At 38.8% G+C, this 25,271-nt stretch overlaps 1 protein-coding gene across 1 annotated transcript in view; it reads right to left on the bottom strand.

Annotated features, from left to right (window-relative positions):
* Positions 1 to 18,915: 18,915 nt before the first annotated feature.
* Positions 18,916 to 25,271, bottom strand: part of LOC149462194 (uncharacterized) — a 108,899-nt gene continuing 102,543 nt past the window's right edge. The window contains exon 2 of the mRNA XM_089677320.1: positions 18,916 to 19,004. Within this exon, the coding sequence (XP_089533446.1) occupies positions 18,916 to 19,004 (89 nt within the window). The remainder of the gene's footprint in view (positions 19,005 to 25,271) is intronic.

The raw sequence follows: 25,271 nt of genomic DNA on the forward strand, positions 1-25,271 counted from the left end.
AGCAGCGATCTATTATCGCTGGTTCATAAACGGACACCATAGTGTTGCAGCACTTACATATACTTTAATTTTAAGGCCTCATGCACACTGGACGGTTTTGATGCTGCTGTTAGGGTCATCTGGAGTTTTTTTTCCTGCCTTTAAATTAATGTTAGCCTATGTGTCTATGTACACATAGGAGTTTAGAGGAGTGTAGAGGCAGAAAAAAAACTTTGCCAGCATGTCCAGGAGCAGCAGCATTTTGAAGAAAAAACACTTAACGTGTGTAAACACTTGTAAACGCGTCTTTAATGATAGGCGCATTTAGCACTTGTTCTGGCTAAAGAAATGAATTAACGCCCAAGTGCTTGACATGCCTAAACGTGTTACACGCATTTACAAGTATCAAGTGCTTGCTTTTTTCTGCCAGAATGCTGCTGTCAGGAGGAAAGGCATCAAAAAGAGATGGCCAAACATCCAGTGAGGCCTAAAATTGAGGATGCTGAGAGTAGCTGCTGAAATCAGAGAAAAGGTAATTACAAAAATGTCTAGTGTTTCCTGCCCTAATAGTGATGGCCACTGAAACAAGAAATGGGAATACAGACAGCATTGAAACATTTTGATAGAGTGGTAAAGGGTTAAAAACCTTTGTCAGGTATTTTATTGCCATGTTTCTGTTGGTTAGATTACACATACTTCTGTATCTGTGGTTGTAGTCACTTGGCCAGGAAGTGAGGAGAAGCCTGGAGACCAAAACTGAGGCACAAAAAAGGGATTAATGCTGATATGCCTGCATAGGAGAGATCTCTTATTTCAATGACCATTGCAACACGGATGGAAAGTAAAAGAAATACTTAAGAGTCATGGCCAGCATTACAAACTGACAGAGATTGTACCTGTGACAATTGCACTATTACCCTGATCTTCCAGATTGTGGGACAATAATCTGAGAGCCAGCAGACTGAGAGTGATCGTCACTGGGGTTGGTTAACTCCAGAGTTAACCCTTTACACACATAAATAGTAGCTACCACCACAAGCATTAATGGAATCTTGCACTAATTGAAGCATTCATTCTAACAATTGTAACATTTCTGTCCTTTAGGAAATTTCCGTGACACTCACTGCCACGCAGACAGGAAGGCAACAGAATAGAAAATATAGTAGTGCTCTTCAAAGAATTAAGAATTATTTCGTTTTTTGTTCAGAGCAATTAGAGGATCAGCTTGATAGTTTTTAAATATTGTTTTAAAGATATAAAGGAGAAACAGTGCAAGCAAAATATTTACAGAAAAAGATATTACAATGCAACAAAAAGATATTACAACAATAGCAATAGTAGCATAACTGGATTAAACTAAGTGAAGGTGAAAAACAAAGCTTGCCTGGTCTTTGGTTCTGGCAGAGTTCAGTTATTTGAAGCTTAAAGTGAAATTAAAGGCTCAGTTTTTATTCTTGAAGTATGTATATATAATGTATACTTGCTTGCTCTGTGCAATGGTTTTGGGCAGCCCCGATTTTCCACTTCTTGGGTCCCCCGCCAGCGCTGATGGCCCCTCCCCCTCCATCCTCCTGAGTGCCCCCATAGCAAGCTTCTTCCTATGGCAGCACTGGTTCACTGGTGCATGCTCTTTCCTGAGCCCCTCTCTGTGTGGTTCAGCCTCGCCCCTGCTTCCTACTCACTACCTGCGAGTGAGCCACTGTGCTGTGTCTGAACCAATGAGGAGGAAGAGAAGAGGGAGAGAGCCGGTGCTCTTGTGCACAATGCTGGATCGAGATCAGGCTGAGGTAATTATTGGGGGACGGGGGGGGGGAATGCACACAGGTTTTTTACCTTCGTGCATAGCAAAAACAACCTTCAGCCTTTACAACCACTTTATGTCCATCTTATAGAGAGTTACTGACCTTCAGAGACGACTTTCAGAAATTTGAACATAGGTTTGATAGAAAATTGAGAGCTCATGAGCAGCAGATGCAGCAATTTCACCAACAAACTTATTAATGCACAAAACAAAAACATAGTTTAATATACAGTATACTAAACATTATATGGCATTTATTTAGGCCTGCCTCAGAAGTGTGCTTTCTGAACTTCATAGTATAGCGGTGTTTGGTATCTTACCTATTGTTAGTTTCTTATACATCCAGGTAGATGCTTGTTATGACTATAATTTTATCATAGCATGATTTAAAGAATATGAATTGATATTGAGAGCTGGATTATATAACATAAATGGCTACAGGTCAAGTAGAGCTAGACTCAATTTTATATTGCTCTAAATTGCTTTATACCAGACAATTACAACATGCTTTAAAGCATTTTATGAATGCTCTTAAATCGATTCTAAAAGTTAATTTTTTTGGGGGGGAAATAACAAGCATGCTATACTTACCTGCTGCGTGCAGTGGTTTTGCACAGAGCAGCCTGGATCCTCCTTTTCTCGGGTCCCACGCAGGCTTTCCTGGCCCCACGCTGCTGTCGGGTGCCCCCACAGCAATCAGCTTGCTATGGGGATACCCGCTGCTCCATGTGTCCATTGGTATGCCAATACCAACATGCACACTTTGAATAACTTCAGATCAATCTCAAAACAGTTAATGTAACTTTACTGAGGATTCTTCAGCATCACAGTACAGTACTGCACTACAGCCAGGCACATGGTAGTTCACTGTTGCTAAAGTCAGAAAATAGACTGTACATGTCTTTTTTGCAGTTTAGTTTGCTGAAAGAATTGGGATAGGGTGAGGGTGAGCCTTGAGATACTCCAAAATTTGCAACAAACTGTTGTTGAGAACAAATCTAACCTGTTCCTTCCTGAAGGATAAACTGATTTCAAACAGGAACTTCTCAACAGGAGTATAGTTCTGGATGTACTGCTGTAAGCTCTCCCAAATAGGGCAAACGTCAAACTATAATAGCAGTCCTGACAGTGTCATGTAGGATTTAGAGTTTAGGAAGCGTCATACATTAGTAACCATATAAAGAAATGTAGGTTTAGTAAATGGGAACTTGTTTTTCAGGAAAAACAGCCATGTATCCTAATTGAGCCCTAACAGAAACAAGGGTTTTTTCTCCAAAAAAAATCACATTACAGATAAGAAGTAGTGAGAATCTGCAGCTTCCCCTACAAGCTATACAATACCGTAGGATGGATGAGTTAATTTAAGAAAAATATATTAGCTACAAACAAGACTCTGTATTTTACAGTTAATTAAGTGTTATGTGTTGTGAGTTCATTTAATCCTCGGTGTTGTGTGCTTTCCACTTTTATGTAAGTATGAAAATTTCAATATGGGCAAAAATCAAACTGCAGTGCATGGTAATTTTTTCTGTGCTTCACATTCTGTTGCTACCCTTATGAATCTGCCTCGTAAATACAGTATGTCGCTTTTCAGAATTATTTTAATAGCCTGTGTTGGTAGACAATGGTAAAATTTAATTAGGAGGAAATGTGAAATATAACATAGTGACAGACAAGATATGAAATGGCATATTTAAACAAGACAAAACTGCCAATTATATGCTTCTACTCAAGAAGCGGAACGATGGACTAGAAGTTGCTGGGTTTAAAATATTTACTCACAAACTAAGCTTAAAGTTAATATTCATGCAAACAACAAAATTCACACCTGAAACACATATTTTTAATGCTGTTTAGCCAATTGTACAATTTATGCACCTTTCACACTTTGGATGACAACACTCACTTACCCATTCCATACAGAGTGACTCTGATAATTGTGCTCCATCCTTCAGTGTATGGAATAAAACAATTGGAACCGATAGCTGGACTTTTGAGACACTGCATATTTCTTTAAAGTTACATTACTTTTACTTTAACAGAAAATCATAAAACGTTACACAGTATTAAAATCAAAAATTAATGACCTCCTTTACATGTACATGCTGTATTGTCGATCAAGGATAGCAGCGATTTCCATAGTAAGGGCAATGCTCAATACAATAATGATTTGGTTCTCATAGATGGTTTGCCGTTATGTATTTTTGGACTCAACATGTTTCCTAGATTCTAAGATCCGTTTCATCAGAAGTGTCAAAGGCCAATTGCTATTAAAAATATTAAAATGTTAAAAAGTAAACATATTGAAAATTTATATACATAAGTAAATTCCAAATAAATGAAATGCAGTTGCTGAATACCTTTCTATTCTCCAGGTGAAAGGATGGTAAATTCATGCTTCAAGTTGCACAGGGGTTAAAAAGAGAGCCCAGAAAACCCCCTAGAAAAGAGATCCATCTCAAAAATTAGCACTCTGTTAAGGTCTATTTAGAAAGAAGAATAAAACCCATAAGTTTATACTATTTTAAATCCTGTGAAAACATCAATATAGAGCAGCAATATCACCCCAGGAGCAAATGGGTGTTACACTTACAGACCCCCCCCCCCTTTTCCTGAATTTACTTCCCAGGCTGCTGAGCTTTCAGTGCCTACACAGTCAGTTCAGTGGTCCTGGGATTTGAAATCCCCTCTCTTCTCCCTCTTCTCTGTGCAGCACTTCCAGGATAGACCAGAATGATTCTGATTGGTCAATACCATTACAGAGCATTGCTTTGATCTGTTTAGAAAGCACAGTAAAGAGAGGAGGGAGAAGAGTGGGGATTTTAAATTGGACTGACTGTGTAGGCACTGACAGCTCAGCAGCCTGGGAAGTAAATTCAGCAGGGATTGGCTGGGGGGTTGGGGTGTACAGTGTTAGTTCATATTTAAGTTTTTTTTAAATTCTGGACCACTGGGCCAGCTGCATGGGTACTGATAGCCCACAAGTAAGTATGCATATCTCATGGAGAAGGTTTAAAGGAGAATACAGTATGTGGCATCACGATCACCTTGTACTCATTGAAATAAAATGAACTCTGTGAATAGCAGCAGTACCATTTGAGGGGTGTCCTGTGTTCAGTGTGCAGAGGGGAAGCTGTCCAGCACAGAACCTAGAAGACCACAGCTATTGCCAGTTTCCCAAGCGGCCCCTCAGATATGGGATATTCATAATTCTATTGCTCAATGCCAGACCATTGTCTTGTATACAATAAAGATCATACAAGCAGGGCCCTCACATTGGGCCTTCTGTACTGAAATGTATTGTAATTGTACTGTCTCCCTTATATTGTAAAGCTCTGCGCAAACTGTTGGTGCCATATAAATCCTGTATAATAATAATGATACAGTATCTGCAGTTCATCTTCAAAGGGTATGTGCAGTGTTCACCTTGTATTCAAGTTTGGGTATATGCTGCAGAGTTAAACTAACTGACAGTTTCTAGCATTTTTGGGGGACTCTTAGTAAGATCTTTGCACCAGAGTCAGTGGCGTATGTAGGTTTTGTACTGCCCTAGCCCCCCCCATGGAGAGAACCTAACACTGACCAACAACAACCCTGCCCACCCCTCACCTGCGAGAGCCTTCCACTAACACCCCCACCCCCCCCTTGTTGAGAAAGACACTCACCTGCACAGCTCCGAACATCCCCGGGAACAAGAGTTGGGCTTTGCATACACCTTCAAGCAACCCACAACCTCTCTAGGATCCCATCTGGTCCCCATGCCACATGTGTCCCTTCTTCCAGGGGGCAGTGCTGCCCCCCTGAAAAATACTGCCCTAGGCAAATGCCTTGTAGTAAATATGCCCCCGACCAGAGTTCCTGTGTCTGCCATTATGAAGAACTTCCATTCTCCCATTGGATTTCTTATGTATTTTATATTACGAAGAACACAAAAGAAGGTGTTGCAACACATAAAGGTGTGTTGGAACATCCAAAACTCCCAAGTAGACAGAAGTTGAGAATTATAGCAGGGATATCCCACTGTTTTAGTACCCAAGATGTATAAGAAGTCAGGGGCTGACTTGGCCTATACCTAAAGTATCACTTTTAGATGGACTCTTCTTTTCAGAAATATTGCTGTTTGTGATTTATTTAGCATTGTCTTGGCATAGTTGCCATTACATAATACTAGAAATATCAACACTTAATCATAAAAATCAGCTGAATGTTTACGTTCTGCTCTTACCTATAATGGATGGACTTATTTTACAGAACTGAAATGCACTGTGTTATTCTGACTGTGAAGAGTCTTTTGAAGATGCAACATATATGGCCTAGTCCATAGCCCTCAGTTATGTAAATTAAAATATATGTTAATACAACCCCTCAAGGACCACTTGGCCTTCCAGAAAGCACAATAATACTTTCTGATGGTGAGATGGGAAATCATATAAACTGTGAGCAATATTAGGCTACTGATATCTAACTGTCAGGGATTAAATCAGGGGGAAACCTCACGCTGTGGCCATTTCATCACACAGACTCCCTGTGGACACTGGAGAAGCAAGCTGGTTATTTTTTATCTCTTGCTCTCTACTTGTCTCTTAGAAGGAAAAAAAATCATATGATCACCCTGATGTTTGTGTATATCATTATAACTTCCCATTACAATTATTCACCAAGTGCATGATGTAATTGAGATATATTGTGTAATTTAGTTTTATTGCTTGGGGAAGTTACTAAAAATACAAAAGCACAATAAAGAAATGGTGTGATTTTTATTCCTTATGTAAGCTTAGAAAAAAAAGCTGATTGTCTTGGCGCTTCTACAGTAAGTGTTATTTCTTTATTTGCCGGATCGTAAAGTAAAAATATAATTTATCTTGGAACTGCAAATCTCGCCTTTTTTCTATTTAATTTTGCATTCAGTAATTCTATGTATATCTTCGGGGACATACAGCAGTAAGTGAAATGCGGGGCTTGATTTTGTGATAATTTACATGGCTGCAAAAAAAATCACACAATGAGATTTAAGTGTTCCATGGAGCAGCACCGAATCCTGAAAGGCCAGGCACAAAGATCTCAGATTTCTATTAATAAACAAGTCCTATTATTTATCAGGGCCAATTCTGCTGAGAAATATCAGAAGACGAGAAGCAGATGCCAGCTTGGCGATAAAAAAAAGGGAAAAAAATGTCATTCCGTGTATTTTTAAAAGGTCATATTTTTGAGGGTTAGGAAATATATCAGTGATGAGTTTCACCTGTTCCTTGTTTTGGAACTACAACATGTGCGTTTGTTATCCTTTTCAAATAATCAAATGGTTTATTCAGTTATGCAATTAGGCAGGTCAATGATTTATTATATGCTGCGTGCTGGCTATTGTGTCTGTGCAATGGGTAGATCTTGTCTGCGAGCCTATGCTATTCCCTTAGCTGTCGGTATTTTAGTTTTCAATGCCATCATAAATACCCAGCAGACACTAGCCAGGTTTCCGTCAAACACCTACATTTTAATTTGCTGCCTTCTTTTTTTTCTCTAATACTGAATTCAACAAATACACTGCAGAGCAGATGTGTGGAGTATTACTCTGCACAAAACAAATAGCAATCATATGTTAGCCTTTGTAGTGAAAGGAAGCGCATTTCAACTATTGATCAGGTGTTTTGTGTTTCATAGGTATTATGATTATCTTTTTAAAAAATGAGTTATTTGTTAAATTATAGCAAAGAGAGTATATAATTTTAAAAATACACCAGTTTGAAAACTGCATTTATTTTAAAGAATTTGGAGACACTGTGAAGATAAAATATAAGTTTTAGAGCAAATTCAAATACACCAGGACAATAAGCCAAAAATAAAATGTAAAATGACTATTAGTTCATCAGAAACAACTGTGTACTCCCCTATAGACTTTACATAGCAGTCAGAACTGGTCTGATTGTCAAACAATTATTTTCTTCTTTTAAAGAGGAAATACACTCTAGTTCTTTACAAACATGTGCATTCTAAACTAGATCCCGAATTTTGAAAGATGTTTAATTCTGACCAACTTGTCCTGATTCGGATGGCCAAATCCAAATTGGAATTTATTTTCCTTGTAGTCTGGGAGGCAAAGTAATTATAGAGTGCTTAAATTACAGGTTCAAGTATCCATAAAAATAGAACTGGAACCAGCTAGATTGTCGAAAGTATAATACATGTAACAACTCAAAGTAATGACATCTTCAAGGTATGAACACCACATTTTCCCTTCATAGTATAAACACTTTTTTTCTCAATACTGAAAAATATAGACAGCAACAATGTAAAAACATATATCACAAAACAGTACTATGAATTTTAATTACATCACATAATTCTTGGTCCCCACAAGGGGCCTTCTGATGCTCTGAATTTGGCAGTTTAGGTTCCTGGTCTCAAGTTTGGTTGTTGTTAGCAGGAATAGGAAAACGGTCTTCATTATAATAGAACATTACCCGTAACAACTTGATTGCAAAAAATATTTTCTAGCAAAGAACCTACATTTCACAATAAAAATTATGCTACCAAAATTAGTGTGTACTGTAATTTGCCTCCAGCATTGTTCCAGTTTTTCTTACCGAAGGCTGCCATTTTGCTGAAGCCCAGATCTAGCAGGACTTAATTTTCTGAATAAAGTTCCACTTTAAAGGAAACTTCTGAAAAGTCATACCTAACAGGCACAAGATGGCTGGCATGCCATTTTCATCCATCTGGCAGTTCATAGGTGTAAGATCCTCATTGACTTGTCACCTTAAATGGATTGAAAAATATGGATTGTCCCTGTATCAAAAGGCCAGGTTTTTAAAATCAGAATTTCAACCCCACCTGCTTCCCTTCCCTTCCACTGCTCTTCCTCCATGAAGTTTTTTCAATAAATTTAACACGTGCACAGATCATGGAATGGTATTCAGGATCTGGCAAAGATGTACATTCTGTCTGCACACACTCTTTGCATGCATACAATGGCCACTAATTTCCAGTATCTGGGACATTGAAAAGGCAAGCAGCATATGTATGCATACATGAGAATCTCCAGTGCGTGTGCAGACATGCCTCAGGTCTCTGTCAGGTCCTGAATACCTGGCAGAGCACAGTACCATGTCTACACATGTGCAGAAACCTGCTTCCTGGGAATGTGTGACGTTTCAATCCTGGGAGGTAGCATGGCAGGGTGCAAACTTAATTCTCACCTAGGTAAGAATGCAAGAAGAGCACAAGAACTGTACTTGAGCAATAATAGTGAAACATTTTCCAGTTCTGTAAAGGGTCATGGGGGAAATCCAAAAGAGAAACAATTCTCTAAGCAGAGAATCCGACTGAAAGTGTACTTCTCTTGCACTATGTTTCCAATCATTCTTGTTGATTTTTAACAGTCTTAGCTATTGGTGATTTCAGAGACACTGAACCATGTGGGAGTTATATGTCTGCAGTTTGTAGTTTAGTGCGCATTTGTTCAACATGCAGTAGTTCAGCTGGCGATGCTTGTGTAGTTGTATGTCTAGTCTCTCTGTAAACTCTGTAGTATAAACTTTCCAAGATTTCCCTGTAAAATTTGCAACCTGAAAAGCTTCTACAAGACTTCTACATCCAACTGGCAGCACTAGGTTCATTGGTTCCAAACCCAACCATGGCATTACCTGGCTGGAGTTTTCATGTTCTCCTTGTGCCTGGGTGGGTTTCCTCCTGGTTCTCCGGTTTCCTCTCACACTACAAAGATATGCTGGAAGGTTAATTGGCTTCTGTCTAAATTGGCCGTTGTGTGTATACATGAATGTGAGTTAGGCCCCTTTCACATGAATATTCCAATCGTGTCCGTCTGTCCATTTTTCAGGCGGACCCGTTGGGATCCTCCATTCTGCTCTATGGAGTGCCATGTGTAAACGGACATGTGTCTGTTTACACCCGCCTACATCCAATTTCCAATCCAATCTCCTAAAAACAAAGGGATGGAGGTTCATTCCCCTCTGTCTGGTCAGATCGGATCAGATGGCAATTGGGTATAAACAGACAGGCAGTCTGTGGAGCAGACACAAACCTGTTATCTGCCTGAGCACACGGATCGCAGGTGGAGTCCGCTCCATTTGAAAGGGACCTTCAGGACCTTAGGTTGTAAGCTCCTTGCGGGCAGGGACTGATGTGTATGTACAACATATATGTAAAGAGCTGTATACATTGACAGCGCTATATAAATACCTGTAATAAATAAATATGAAACCTTTTAATCTCTGCATTTATTGAATGGTAATAAACATAGTATTTCCAATGTGCAATATTTCCCTTTATCAGGAAGGATTCAAACTCAGATGAAACATATTGTGGTTCATTGTCAGGCACTTTGGGTTCCCTGCTAAGGACTGTGGAGAGAAATTTAATTACAGTTGCAGGTGTTATATTTGAGACAAATGTTATTTCTGGCTATTTACTGTAATAATCCATTAATGTTATAGCATGTTGGCAGTTCACATGTGCTTCTGTAATTGAATGGCAGTTAATACTTGGATATTCATGCCTGGCCACCAGTATAGTTCACATAGTCACATGCATCTAAGTTGTATAAGACACACTCTCGAGGTCTCTGGTACTAGTAAACAATGAGATCCATGGACAAAACCCCCTCAACTAAAAAATCTCATGTCTAATCCTGTAGCAAGGCTGTAGAACAGGACTCCATTTATTTTCTGAGTTTGGTGGTTTGCTTTGTAGAATATCCGATAATTGTACTTGTATTGTATTGGGCACACAAGATAAGCATTTTTTAACTTGATGCTGTAACTGGATCTATATGAGTAAATGCAACAATTACAACATCCTCATCCTGTGTACTAGAAGCTGTGGGTAAGGGTAACTGTGAAAAACAATCAGCAGTAATGCTTTTTAAACCCAGTATTTATTGTATTGTGTAGGTAAAATTGAGTAGCCTTGTTGACTTTCTTGCTATACATATTCCTGCTCGCCCTATTCCCTTTGTGGTAAGCAATGTAGTTAAAGGACAATGGTCGGTCCACATGGTAAACTGAAAACCCCAGAGGTATATTTTCCTGTTCCCAAAACATGTAATAGGATTTCTTTTTCTACAGTAGAAAAATTTTGTTTTTATTTCATAGTGGTTCTGGTTACAAAAGCAACAGGCTCTACGCAATCTGAATGATACTGTGTAAGAAAGTGACCAGGTGCTTGGGTACATAAATAGTGTCTTAATAAATACAAAGGTTTTAAAATCACAGTGAAAAGTGCCAAGTGTTTAAATAACAATAAATATACATATAATATAATCATGTGCAAAAAACATGCTATCACTCTTCTGTGAAGAAAATATATATATATTAAAGTGCTTTTGCATTCAGATAGTGCTCAGACCAAAGTGTCACTCCAGTGAATCAATCCTAAATATCCAGAGTGCCTCCTCACCTCCAACATTCGACCCCTAGAGGTCACAAATCATTTATTTAAATGATATTCCAAAAAAACGACATCAGGATATAACTTGCCCCACGATTCAAAATCTCAATATATACGATGCCTCAGCCATATGTCCATGGACCATGGAAGATTTAAGCACAAAGAGAGATCTCCATAGCGCAATATGTAGTTTTATTATAAAGAAAACAGCAGATAGAAAACTCACATGTTCTCAGAAGTGTACAAGCAGTTTCCCCATATCCTATGGGTGTAATAGGAAATCGTGTTTGCCGAAAACCGGAAATACGTCACCGGAAGTGCATCACCGAGCTCCACCCGGAAATGACGTCAATGAGCTCAAAGAGTATTTTTGCTGTGTGTGCACATGTATAACCAGTTTTAGCCATTTGGGGGCAGACTGGTCTTATATGAATTTTTTTATATAATTTTAGCACATATATTATTTAAGTATTAGTCACTTTTACATTTGTGTATAAAATTTTGTTTTTTTTAGCATTATTATAGCAGAGCGCTTCATCCAATATCTTGATATTTAATTTATGTGTCCCATGGTATAGGGTGTAGATGATAGCAGCTAGTTATATATAAGGAGTCTGTGGAGCGCAGGTGGATATATATTTTTTATTTAGGATACTGTGTAAGGACCGCAGCAAAGCCATAGTTGGAAGCACCTGCAGTAACAGTATTATGTAGAGAAGGATCAAATAATGCAGGATTGCTCACGATGAGCTGTTTAACTGTTTCAAAGCTGTGCTGGGAGGTTCCTGACCAGACCATGCTTGTATTTCCATTTAATAATGCTCTCATTGGCTCCACATCTCAGGAATAATTGGGAATACATTTAGAATACCATAACACATAACCTAACAAAGCATATAAGGTCTGAAAGATGGATGGAGCAGGTGCATGTATCACAGCTTTTATATTCTCAGAAGTGGTCAATAGCCCCTCTTGTGATAAAATGTGACTGAGAAATCACATCTGAATTTTTTCTAAAGCATTATTTAGAAAGATTCATTTTAATTCTTGCAGATATAAAGTGGTTGTAATATCTGAAGCTTCAGTGCATTCTATACATAAAGGTAAAAGACCTTCTGTGTGCAGCTCCCCCCTAGCCCCCCTGACTATGACCCTAAGAACACCATCCCTGCAGTCAAGCATAGAGGTAGAAAGATTATGCTTTGTGGCTGTTTCACTGCTGAAGGTACAGGCCGACTTTGCCGCATTGAGCGGTCAATGGATGGGGCAAAATCTTGGATGAGAACCTTCTTCCCTCAGCCAGAACACTGAAGATGGGTCGTGGATGGGTCTTCCAGCATGACAATGCCCAAAACATTCCGCCAAGGCAAAAAAGGAGTGGCTCAAGAAGAAGCACATTAAGGTCATGGGGTGACCTAGCCAGTCTTCAGATCTTAGTCCTATAGAAAATGTATGGAGGGAGCTAAAACTTAGAGTTGCCAGGCTACAGACAAGAAATCTTAAGGATTTAGAGAAGATCTGTAAAGCAGGGTGGCCCAAAATCCTTTGTGAGATGTGCGCAAATCCTGCAACCAACTACAAGAAATGTCTTACCTCTCTGCTTGCATGTTTTGCTTTGCGATCAAATATTTATTTTACTCATTGAACTGCAACTCAGTTTATAACATTTGTATCATGTGCTTTTTGCAGATTTTTGGTTGAAATTCTGTCTTTATCATTTAAAATACACATATGATAAAAAACAAATTATAGACCCTTCATTTCTTTGTAAGTGGGCAAACTTACAAAATCTGCAGGGGATCAAATAATTATTTTCCCCACTGTAACATGTTTTTCTTTTTTTTTTTTTAGGAAAAAACATTGTACCTTTAATATCACGGTAATGTAATTTAGAACAATTTTAGGATATTCAAAGATCCAAAGTTAGGCAGTTTACAATTAAGTCATCAAGATGGCACTGTACACAGTGGTTTACAAATAACTGTTCAGTTTGGTAGGGAAGTTGCGCTTTGCAGGGGAATTAGTCTTAGAGCTTAGTATATGAGGTGAAATTTCACCTCATTCACTAAGCTTGAGGAAAATTTCCTTGCAAAATGCAATGTCCCTTGCAAAGTGAAGAGCCTATTTGCTTTTGGTAAAACAACCCCAAGACATGTTACTGAGAATTAAAAACATCCATCTTTAAGAAACAACTGGGTGCTGAAGCGAATTTATTCTGTTCCTTGAAACAGAACAGGTCCTCATAGGTAATAAATATAGTGAGGTCCCTACTTTTCTTATCTAGCAAAATTTGATAAAATGCCCTTTGAAGATCCATTTCTCTGTTCTGGAAATGCTTAAGCAATATGTGGAAAGGAAGTGACTATCATTGACAGCAGTTTTATTTGGTTGACACAGGTAAACTCACAATCTAATACATTGTATTTTCTTCATTGTCACTACAATAGTAGACACACATTTGATGCATCCAAACACATCTTGTTCCCTTAATTTCTTTTTGAAGCCAGCTTTTCTTGCAGAGAAAGGTAAGCATATCAGTTTCTGACATATTGGTTTCACATCTGATTATACTTTAATTTTGTGTGAAAAGTTCTGTACACAGCCCATTGATGTATCACTGCTTTGTAAAACTTTGGACTTGGTAGTACAGAGGCAACTGGAGCTGTTGTGATAAGACCCTCCACTACTTGTAGATTTAGTGAAACAAAAAGATTATTGGTCAGTGTAGTGTGTCTTTCTTTACAGTGTAGAATTTGGCTTACACATGAGTTGCTTGGTTGCTTGCCAGTTACTGTTGAAAATTTCAACCTGCTGAACCAAATCTGAATTTTTGATCTACAGTATGTATGGTCAGCTTAACCTCTTTACTACCATGCTACAGCTGAAAGACGGCTACAGCATAGTAGTCCAGTTCTGAGATGGCGTCATATGAAGTCCTCCCACAAAGCGCCCCCTCTCCCACCCTCCCCCAGTGGTGCACAACCGGCGCTCTCCATGATAGCTGAGTCATTTGGACACAGCTGATCACATGACATGGCAAAAGGCCAATCACAGCGGCCTTTTGATACGTGATCAGCTGTGTGCAATCACAGCTGGCCCCTATGTAAATATGTTTGCTGGTTATCGGCTAAACTTTCCTCACCCAGTCCCAGCGTGAAGAAAGTACTCCTGGTAACCGACAACTTTCAAAGCAGACATCTGCACTGATAATCAGGGCACTGATTATCAGTACCCTGATTATCAGTGCAGCCCAAAAATGCCCAACAGTGCTGCCCAGCAGTGCCCAACAGTGCTACGCATCAGTTCTCAACAGTGCTGCCCAGCAGTACTGCAAATCTGTGCCCGTCCATGCCGCCAGTCAGTTCCATCAGTCAGTGCTGCCAGTCAGTGCCACCAGTCAGTGCCACTAGTCAGTGCCCTTCACTGCTACCTATTAGTGCCCTTCAGTGCTGCCTATCAGTGTCCATCCATGCCGCATATCAGTGCCTCCTCATCAATTCCCACCAGTACTGCCTCATCAGTGTAGCCTATCAGTGCCCATCAGTGCTGCCCATCAGTGCCGCCTCATCAGTGTCCATCAGTGCCCATCAGTTCAGCCTCATCAACGCACATCAGTGAAGGAGAAAAATGTACCTGTTTGCAAAATTTTACAATAGAAACAAAGAAAATGTGTTTTTTTTTTTCTTTTTCGTTTATAGTGCAAAACATAAAACACCCAGTAGTGATTAAATACCACCAAAATAAAGCTCTATTTGTGTGAAAAATAATAACAATTTCATATGGGTACAGTGACTGCACAATTGTCATTCATAGTGCGACCGCACTGAAAGCTGAAAATTGGTCTGGGCAGGAATAGGGTAAAAGTGCCCAGTAGGCAAGTGGTTAAGATGCAACAAAGGATAAAAATAGCTGCATTTTATTTTAAAAAGCCAATTGTTTCCAATACGCTTTGCTTTAGAAAGCTAAGAGTTATTCAGTTAGGGTTCAAATTTACTGTAATCTCTGTACTCACAATAGGGTAGAATATGCTACGTAACTAATTGGTCAAACAATTCTATGTCCATCCTTTAACATTTTTCCTCCAATAGCAGTACAGTAAGGATATCTGATATTGTTGTTAGAGATTTTTAATACAACAGGTGTTTTTACAATAGCAGCTCCTATCTATGCTTTTAAAATCAAAGGTATTGGAGATCTGCAAGAAAGGCAGATAGAATAACAGAAGGAAAGGTGTAGTAATAGAATATGCTGCTGTTACTCATTATTTCTTAGTCTCAAAATGATTCACCAACATTTGAGAACAAAGCTTTTACCATTTAGGAATTTGCCACCTTTCAAGCTCTGCCCAGGTACTGGATCGGATTTGCAATAATCTTGATCACCACATTAAAAAATATATTGCTATCTGTATTATAGTATCAAATATCTTCAGAAATGTATTTAAAAGGAAACAAATATAGTTACATCCAATGGCAAACCTTAATACAGTACACAGCAGTGCTTCGTCATGAGGTCAGTGACTCAAGAATGAGTACTGTAAAGTTTTGACTTTGGATATACAACTACATTTATTGCCTTAAGGGAAAAAAAATCAGACAATTGTCACCAATGTTCAGAACATAATAGATTTAAATATATTGATTAGCAGCAGCTGTCTATGCTAACCTTCTAACATACCTATAATATACACACATTCGTTTATGGTAAAGTGGAAAAATGTATTGCGTTTTTTCATCCTACTTTTTTAAAAATATTATTATTATTATTATTATACAGGATTTATATGGCGCCAACAGTTTGTACAGCCCTTTACAACATGAGGGCAGACAGTACAATTACAGTACAATTTAACACAGTACTAAACAGGGGGCCTTGCTCGTTAGAGCTTACAATCTAAAAAGGAGGGTCAATTGATACAAAAGGTAACTGTGGGGGATGAGTTGATGGAGAAAATAAAGAACAGATATTAGGTGGGGCAGGAAAGGCTTGTCTGAATAGATGGGTTTTCAGGGATTGTATAAATGTAGACAGAGAAGGAGACATCTGGACAAATTGGGGTAGGGAATTCCTCAGGATGAGGAAAAGAGACTCGGGAAAAGTCCTAGAGTGAGCATGGGAGGAAGTGACAAGGGAGCTAGAGAGCAGGAGGAACAAAGAGAACGATTTGGTTGATATTTTAAGACTAGCTTGGGGCCGAATTGTGGATGGATTTGTAAGTTGTTGTTAGTATTTGGAATTAATAAAGATTGAGTTGCAGTAGTCAATGCGGGAGATGATCAAGGAGTGAATTAGAAGATTTGCGGTGTAATAGGTTTGGAAGGGGTGTTTTTTGGAGATGTTTTGTAAGTTGAGGCAGCAAGCTTTGGATAGTGATTGGATGTGGGGCCAAAAAGATAGTTCAGAGTCCAGTATAAAACCTCGCACCTTGGTATGTGTGAACAGGTTAATAGTTGTGCTTTCAATCTTGACAAAGAAGTCAGGGGAAGAGGTACGTAGGAAAGGAAATATTATGAGGACGGTTTTGGATAGACTGGGTTTGAGAAAGTGGTGTGACATCCAGACTGATATGTTGATTAGTGGATTAGTGATGAGTGTGGAGACGGACAGAGTGAACTCTGGGATAGAAAGATAGATTTGGGTGTCATTAGCATATAAATGGTATGGAAGCCATGGGAGGCTATCAACTGACCCAGGGAGGAGCTGTAGATCCAGAATAGGAGAGGTCCAAGAACAGAACCTTGGGGGACCCCAACGGAGAAAGGAAAAGGAGAGAAGGAAGATGCAGTAAGTTTAACCAGAACATACACTTTATTGCCAAAATTATTGGGACACACCTCCAAATCATTGGATTCAGGTGTTCCAATCACCTCCATGGCCATACATGTATAAAATCAAGCACTTAGGCATGCAGTCTGCTACTAAAAACATTTGTGAAAGAATGGGTCGCTCTCAGGAGCTCAGTGAATTCAAGCGTGGTACCGGGACTGGTTTCCACCTGTGCAATAAGTTCATCCGTGAAATGTCCTTGCTACTAAGAATTCCATGGTCAACTGCTAGTGGTATTATAACAAAGTGGAAGCAACTTGGAAGAACAGCAACTCAGCCACAAAGTGGTACGCCACGCAAAATGACAGAGCAAGGTCAGCACATGCTGAAGGGCACAGTGCGCAAAAGTCGCCAGACCTGCTCATCCGACATCTGTGCCTGACCTCACAAATGCGCTTCTGGAAGAATTGTCAAGCATTCCCATAGACACACCTAACCTTGTGGACACCTCCTAAACCTTGTGGACAGCCTTCTTAGAAGAGTTGAAGCTGTTATAGCTGCAAAGGTTGGGCCAGCTCAATATTGAACCCTACGAACTAAGACTAGGATATCATTAACGTTCATGTGCATGTAAAGTATATGTAATATAGAAATGAAAAATAAGGAGAGATTGTAAAATAATAAACTTTATATAATAAAAACATTTAAAAAGAAGAAAGTCTAACTTTTGGAAATAAAATTATGTATAATAGTCCATCAATGTAATCAATATGTTTAGGTGAGAATCTAAAGCCAGCCATACATGGGTCAAAATTCAGCAGGGACTGGCTAAATTTCGATCCATGTATGGGCAGTCTGGTTGTACTACTGACATTAATTCTGCTCAACCAGCCTGTCAGATTTTTCCCTCTGGGGTGTCAGAATACAATAAATCAGCAGGAAGGATTCCCCTCATCCACATTCAGTGTGTGGATGGGGGAGTTGAGTCAGTTTTTCTTTTTTATTCAACCCCTTCTTTGAATGAAAAAAAATGTATCATCTGTGAGCTGCTTTAGATCACTTAACCACTTAAGCTCCACAAATTTTTAACCCCTTCATGAACAGAGCTTTTTTTGCTATTCGGCACTGTGCTACTTTAACTGGTAATTGTGTATTTAGGAGCAGCTTGACAAGGGGACATTCCATGTCTCTTTCCATGGGAATGTCTCTTTCTAGAGGGAGCACTGAAAGAAGGTGATCGTGTTGGAGAGCCATATACTGGAGAGACACTACTGGTATCATCCACCATTAACGATATAGGCAAGAGGAGGGAGTTCCACCATTACTGCCAGAGGGATCCACCTGATATCCGGAGGAACATTCCATTCATTACCCAAGGCTCTTTGGTCCTTAGTGGCCTGGGCAGGAAGGTGAGGGGGCACCCCAGCTATAGAGGATTGGCACATTGCAGCTCACATCTGCATGGAATTTGTTTGATACACAAGGACACTATCCACCAATTTATATTTTTGTCACTTTAATGCATGATATCCTTATATCTGTTTGTTCTACCCCACACCGATGTTATATATTTGTGCATATGGTCTTTTTGCACATTTTGGGCCATATATTATTTAGTTGCCTGCATGTTAATTTTATTTAGCGCCGTATTGTTTGTTTTATATTACAGTTTACTAGCTTGGTGCCGTGGCTGTGGCACTCCCAATACTGGCTGCTTAAATCACTCATTTATATCTAGAGGCGCAGGAGATCTATTCCAATTATATATGCTTGAAAATGGTAGCAATAAGGTAGTTTACAGCTTGAGGCTTGGATATCTGAAATCCTTCTTCCAGACATGATAGCCGTAAACAGGGCTGGCACTACTGCTAGGCAAACAAGACCGCTGGTTTCCCTACTCTGCTGATGACAGGTCCTCTTTGCTCTCCTAATATAAAGGTGATAAAAGGCTCATCAATGTTCCGCTGTCAAGGGTATCTGGTCTGCAGACTCCCGTCGCAGGTGGTGACACGAACATCAGAGGTTCCTATGGAGCAACCCAGGTGGGAATCAAAGCCTTCCAGAGACAACGGAGGAGGTGGACATGATGTTATTAATCAGTGGCCGGTCAGTGGCATGCAGGGAGGAGGGCAGAATGTGGTGCCAGTGTGAGGTATTCACTGGTAAACAGAGCAGAGAAAGGAGAGGTGGTGGATCTGTTCTTCACGGTGCATACCAGCCTATGCAAGGGGGTGCAAATAGCTAATCTTGCCAAGAACACAAAATAGTCTAGCACTGGCCCTGGCCGTAAGAAGTACTGTTTCAGTGTTACTGAGAATATTGAGGAACTCATCTCCAACACTATTTGCACTACTTGCAAGTCCCAAGGGGAAAAATCTGCACAGGCCTTTTGGAATTGGTTTAGCAAGATATGCGACAGTCACTGGATCCCAGATAGTGAGGACATGACCAAGAATCAACTTCCACTTAATCCCATATCTAAGCTTACTTGCAGAAAATTCATAACCTTTACAGCAGGGAACAGAGGATTCAATACTTTAAAATTATGCAAGGTCTCCCGTGTTCTGGCATACATGAAATTTGTAGCAGGTGTCCTGGCTTCAACAGGGTTTCAAACACTAAAGGTGGGTCCCCCAGGCTAGCCTTCCCCCCTTGGTTTCCCAGTAGCTAGATATAACTTGGTTGAATTTGAAATCTCAGGAGGAGAATAGGAGGTTCCCAGATCAGAGACTGTGCTTAAGGATACCACGGCCTGCAAGGTCACCGTAAAATTATTGCCCTGATCACAACTGGAAGACTGTGGGTGCTGATGAGGAGCCTGGAGACCATTGGGTCTGTTGGATATATACACTATATTGCCAAAAGTATTGGGATGCCTGCCTTCACACACATACGAAGTTTAATGGCATCCCATTCTTAGTTCATAGGGTTCAATATTGAGTTGACCCACCCTTTGCAGCTATAACAGCTGCAACTCTGTTGTCCACAAGGTTTAGGAGTGCAAACCCCTTTCATGGGACTTTAAAGGCAACCATAAGTAAACAAGCTATGTGTATTTATAAAACAATTGTTTTATCATCCATATCATTATGAAAAAAGAGTTGCTAAACATGAAAAAAGGGTGTTTGTGTACATTATTTCACATATCCATATTTTCCACAAGAATATTGCATTTTTTGTGCATCCTTGTTACGTTTTGTTTTCAAAACAGTACAGTTATTAACAATCTCTACACAGTGGCATCCCCAGCTATCCAAGGATACCCCAAGCTAGCCATCGAACAATCAAGAATCAATGGGTTGTTAAAGTGTGGACATGTTTTGCATATGTGTCAGCTGGAGATACCACTATGTAGAGATTGTTAATAACTACTGTTTTGAAAATTAACTTTGTAACAATCGATATAATTAAACAGGGATATTGGCAACCACAGCCACAAAAACCTTCTATTTTCAAGGTTTAGGAGTGTGTCTTCCAGAAGCACATTTGTGAGGTCAGGCAGTAATGTTGGATGAGAAGGCATGGCTCGCAGTCTCCACTCTAATTCATCCCAAAGGTGTTCTATCAGGTTCAGGTCAGGACTTGTGCCAGACCAGTCAAATTCCTCCACCCAAACTTGCTCATCCATGTCTTTATGGACCTTGATTTGTGCACTGGTGTGCAATCATGTAGGGACAGGAAGGAGACATCACCAAACTCTTCCCACAAAGTTGGAAGCATGAATTTGTCCAAAATGTCTTGGTATGCTGACACCTTCAGAGTTCCCTTCACTGGAACTAAGGGGCCAAGCCCAACCCCTGAAAAACAAACCCACACCATAATCCCACCTCCAACAAAACTTGGCACAATGCAGTTAGGCAAGCAGTGTTCTCCTGGCAACTGCCAAACCCAGACACGTCCATCAGACAGAGTCAGACAGAGAAGCATAATTCATCACTCCAGAGAACACGGATGGCCAGAGAGAGAAGAGTGATTCATCACTCCAGAGAACATGTCTCCACTGCTCTAAAGTCCAGTGGTGGTGTACTTTACACCACTGCATCCAATGCTTTGCATTGCACTTGGTGCTGTAAGGCTTGGATGCAGCTGCTCGGTCATGGAAACCCATTCTATGAAGCTCTCTACGTACTATTGTTGTGCTAGTCTGAAGACCACACAAAGTTTGGAGGTCTTTAGCTGTTGACTCTGCAAACAGTTGGCAACTTCTGCGCACTGTGCGCTTCAATGTGCACTGACCCCACTCTGTCATTTTACGTGGCCTAACACTTCATGGCTGAGTTGACTGTGGAGTATTTAGTAGCAAGGAAATTTCACGGATGTATTCCTTTTCAGTATATGTGCCTTTAGTCAATCCCTTCCAGTACGTTTAGCAAATCCAGCCCATTACATGTAGTAAAACCTTTGTATTTACTCTTGTCATTTTGCCAGATTTTCAGAGACGAGCATATACATCATTTGCTGCAACTCCCCCCCCCCACACCCCAATTACTCTAAACATAATACAGTACACATGCATATCACAATGGACTAATCGCTTGTTAAAACATATGTCATACTGTATGTACTGGCTGACATAATTGATCTTTTAGGTATCTATAAGGGGGTCATTCTTTCCAGTGACCACAAGTGTAAGGAGCATTCTTCCCACTGACCATCACACTAATGTATCAGTAGTTGTAGATATAGTAATTTTAAGCAGGGGTTTCCTGAGACTGGAAAGTTATTTCAACTGTTCCTCTGTGTGTGACAAAGGCTGCTTAAAAGTGTAAAAAAAGGCAAGACTTTCTTATTCATTTTGGATAGAGTAATGGAGGGTTAGAACCCCAGTCAATTTTTTTACCATCCTTGTCCCCCTTAGAAAATTCCCCCTCTATTACTTTTCTGGAGACAACTTAAATTTGGGATTTTCTTTTAATTTCACTTTTAATGATAATGGTAAACAGGACAAATAAAGGAAGTGAATTTCCTAATGTGGACAGACAGCAATAACAACTTGATAGGTTTTGTAATACCTCTCCACCCTATACAAAATAAAAAAAAAAGGTTTTTCCTTTAGTTACACTTTAAGTAAATACAAAATATCTTTATAAATGTCAAATATTGAATGAAAATAGTGTCAAAAATCACCCTTCTTCCACCAACAAAAAATATTTTAGAAGAAGGGTATTTATATATATGTGATTTTAGATACTATTTTCATTTAATATTTCACAATTATAAAGATATTTGTATTTACTTAATGTAACTTAACCTTCCCATCGACTGGTATATTCACTTTTTTTCTTTTGTACAATATGTATATGTATAATACATATGCTGCAAGGACTGCACTGACTTAGTGAGTTGGCATTAAACCATTGAGTTAAACCATTTTACCTTTTTATTAGCTTTAAAAAACTGACAGGGGTTCTAATTCTTCTCCACTGTATCCATTCCACTGGAAATCACATGAGATAAAATACTGCATAGTTTCATGAGCAAAATACTGCATATTTCGGGAAAATGCTACATGCAGTATTTTAGAAGCTTTTTGATTTCTTTTGTGAATGCCAAAAACTGCTAAGCAGTATTCTACCGCATTGCCTAAAGCGGTAGATACCGCTTCGTGAATGGAGCCCAATGTATGTAATGGCAGGATTATTAGGTATAAACCTAATAAATGCTGCGCTACATTCAAAAATTAAAGTGAATGTGGAATACAATGACATAAATCAATATATTGACAATAAAAACCATATAAATGCTGTGCTACATTCAAACTAATTAAAGTGAATGTGGAATAGAATAAAAAACAAAAAACAATAATAATAAATATAATAAAAAGGTGCTAAGTGATAACACAAAAATAATAACAAAACGCAAAACATAAATCAATACGCATGTGCATGAAAACACATACATATATAACATCACACGTGCACAATGTGAAGTGAAGTAATATCTAAATAATATACGCAAACTCAAAGTCCAATAATGAAATATTAAGTGAAAAAAGTCCAATATTGGAATATTAAAGGTGAAAAAATTAATGATTTTGGTAGAATTGTGTTTCCAATATACTGTAAGGTGACCACAGGTGAAACAAAAAACCGTGCAGGTATCTGGGTGTAGATAACTTGTGAATCCAACCACCTTCTGGATTAGCCTCTCACCTCAACTCTTCGACCCTTGCGGGTCACAGAGCAGTATGGATCCCTCTCACAGATCCTCCAGGCACCAAGGCACTCCAGAACCACTTCTCAGGATACAATATTCCCACTCAGCTCTTCTTCAAGTGTAGATGAAATATCACTTTCCCAGAACGGCCACTCCGCGTCTCTCAAAATTGAGAGACGCGGAGTGGCCGTTCTGGGAAAGTGATATTTCATCTACACTTGAAGAAGAGCTGAGTGGGAATATTGTATCCTGAGAAGTGGTTCTGGAGTGCCTTGGTGCCTGGAGGATCTGTGAGAGGGATCCATACTGCTCTGTGACCCGCAAGGGTCGAAGAGTTGAGGTGAGAGGCTAATCCAGAAGGTGGTTGGATTCACAAGTTATCTACACCCAGATACCTGCACGGTTTTTTGTTTCACCTGTGGTCACCTTACAGTATATTGGAAACACAATTCTACCAAAATCATTAATTTTTTCACCTTTAATATTCCAATATTGGACTTTTTTCACTTAATATTTCATTATTGGACTTTGAGTTTGCGTATATTATTTAGATATTACTTCACTTCACATTGTGCACGTGTGATGTTATATATGTATGTGTTTTCATGCACATGCGTATTGATTTATGTTTTGCGTTTTGTTATTATTTTTGTGTTATCACTTAGCACCTTTTTATTATATTTATTATTATTGTTTTTTGTTTTTTATTCTATTCCACATTCACTTTAATTAGTTTGAATGTAGCACAGCATTTATATGGTTTTTATTGTCAATATATTGATTTATGTCATTGTATTCCACATTCACTTTAATTTTTGAATGTAGCGCAGCATTTATTAGGTTTATATTCACTTGATCACTGGTATATGATTTAATGCTAGCAGCTGTTTGGGGTTCATTTATTTGTTAATTGTTTAAACACATTATTTTGAGCGCAGGAGGGTCACACCACTATTAGGATTATTAGGTAATTAAACTATTTTACAGGGAGGGACACTAAGAAATGAAAACTACTGTGTTAAAATGGAAATAAACTGTCCTAGCCTTTAGAGTTGAGGAAGCTGCCATCTTAGCCTTTGTTAAATCTGCAGTTGTCATAGTGCTTCACTTGTGATCAGTTATGACACTAGCCATTTGATGGCTTGACAGTTTGATTGAGAGCAAAAGCAACATTGACAATTATCATTCACACCATGCCCTAAATGTAACGGTTTTGATAAAACAGTTAAATTGATGGGTTTAGTTCACTTTAATGCTAGTGACAGATTACATCACATGTATTTTTTGATTTTGCCTATAATTCACCTTTAAGAAAGGTTGAAACTTCAAGCAGCCTTCATTTTAAGTATAAAAGCTATAATAATTTTATTGTCTAGGACATGACTGTTGAAATTGGAATTTATTTATATAAATTATGCTTTTGTGTAAAATACTTTATCATAAAAGGTATACAAAAACACTGTTTTTCTTGTCACCACCTAATTCCTTTTCATGTCCAGCTATGCGACAGTCAATCCCATCAGAACTGTTAATGTTTTATTAATAATTTAAGCTCCTGAATGGTTAATAGCAATTGCAAGAAGACTTTGAAGCATATATAAATAAAGAAACTAACACTTAGACAATAAAATCTGTACACTTCGGTTTGTCGTTTTTATTAATTAGAATAACCCAATAGTGTTTGTTTAACAGTGATAAAATAATGAGCATTTACAGTTTTAAATAGATAGATAGATAGATAGATAGATAGATAGATAGATACTGATTTCTACAGCATGACTCTTCTTTCAGTAGGGCCTTCAAGAAAAGTAGGTTTACGTGGATTGTGCAGGTGTTACATGTACACTAAAGAAACAGATAGGGTGTATAAGAGGTTTCAAAGAGAGTACAATTGTCTCTAGTTGGGCAAAGATAATGCAATATTGAAGTCCAGTGACCAAGCACAAAACCTCTAAAGGAAATCTGACCTCTTAAAAGGAGTATTGTACTTTAAAGTAAAAAAGTTATTTTTGTAGAAAAGACCCCTGGGGTCAATAATAACTGTTTTTCAAGCAAATGTGTAGCTTTTCATGTTCATTATGAGAGCAGTGCAAATAGGTCTCACCTAAGTGAAATTCTTGCATTCACTTTTGTTCTCTGTTCTAATATACTGTAATTTGCCCTGATG

The sequence above is a fragment of the Staurois parvus genome, unplaced genomic scaffold (assembly GCF_062004578.1).
Source record: "Staurois parvus isolate SC_StPar_1 unplaced genomic scaffold, SC_StPar_1.0 ptg000183l, whole genome shotgun sequence".
Taxonomy (NCBI): domain Eukaryota; kingdom Metazoa; phylum Chordata; class Amphibia; order Anura; family Ranidae; genus Staurois; species Staurois parvus.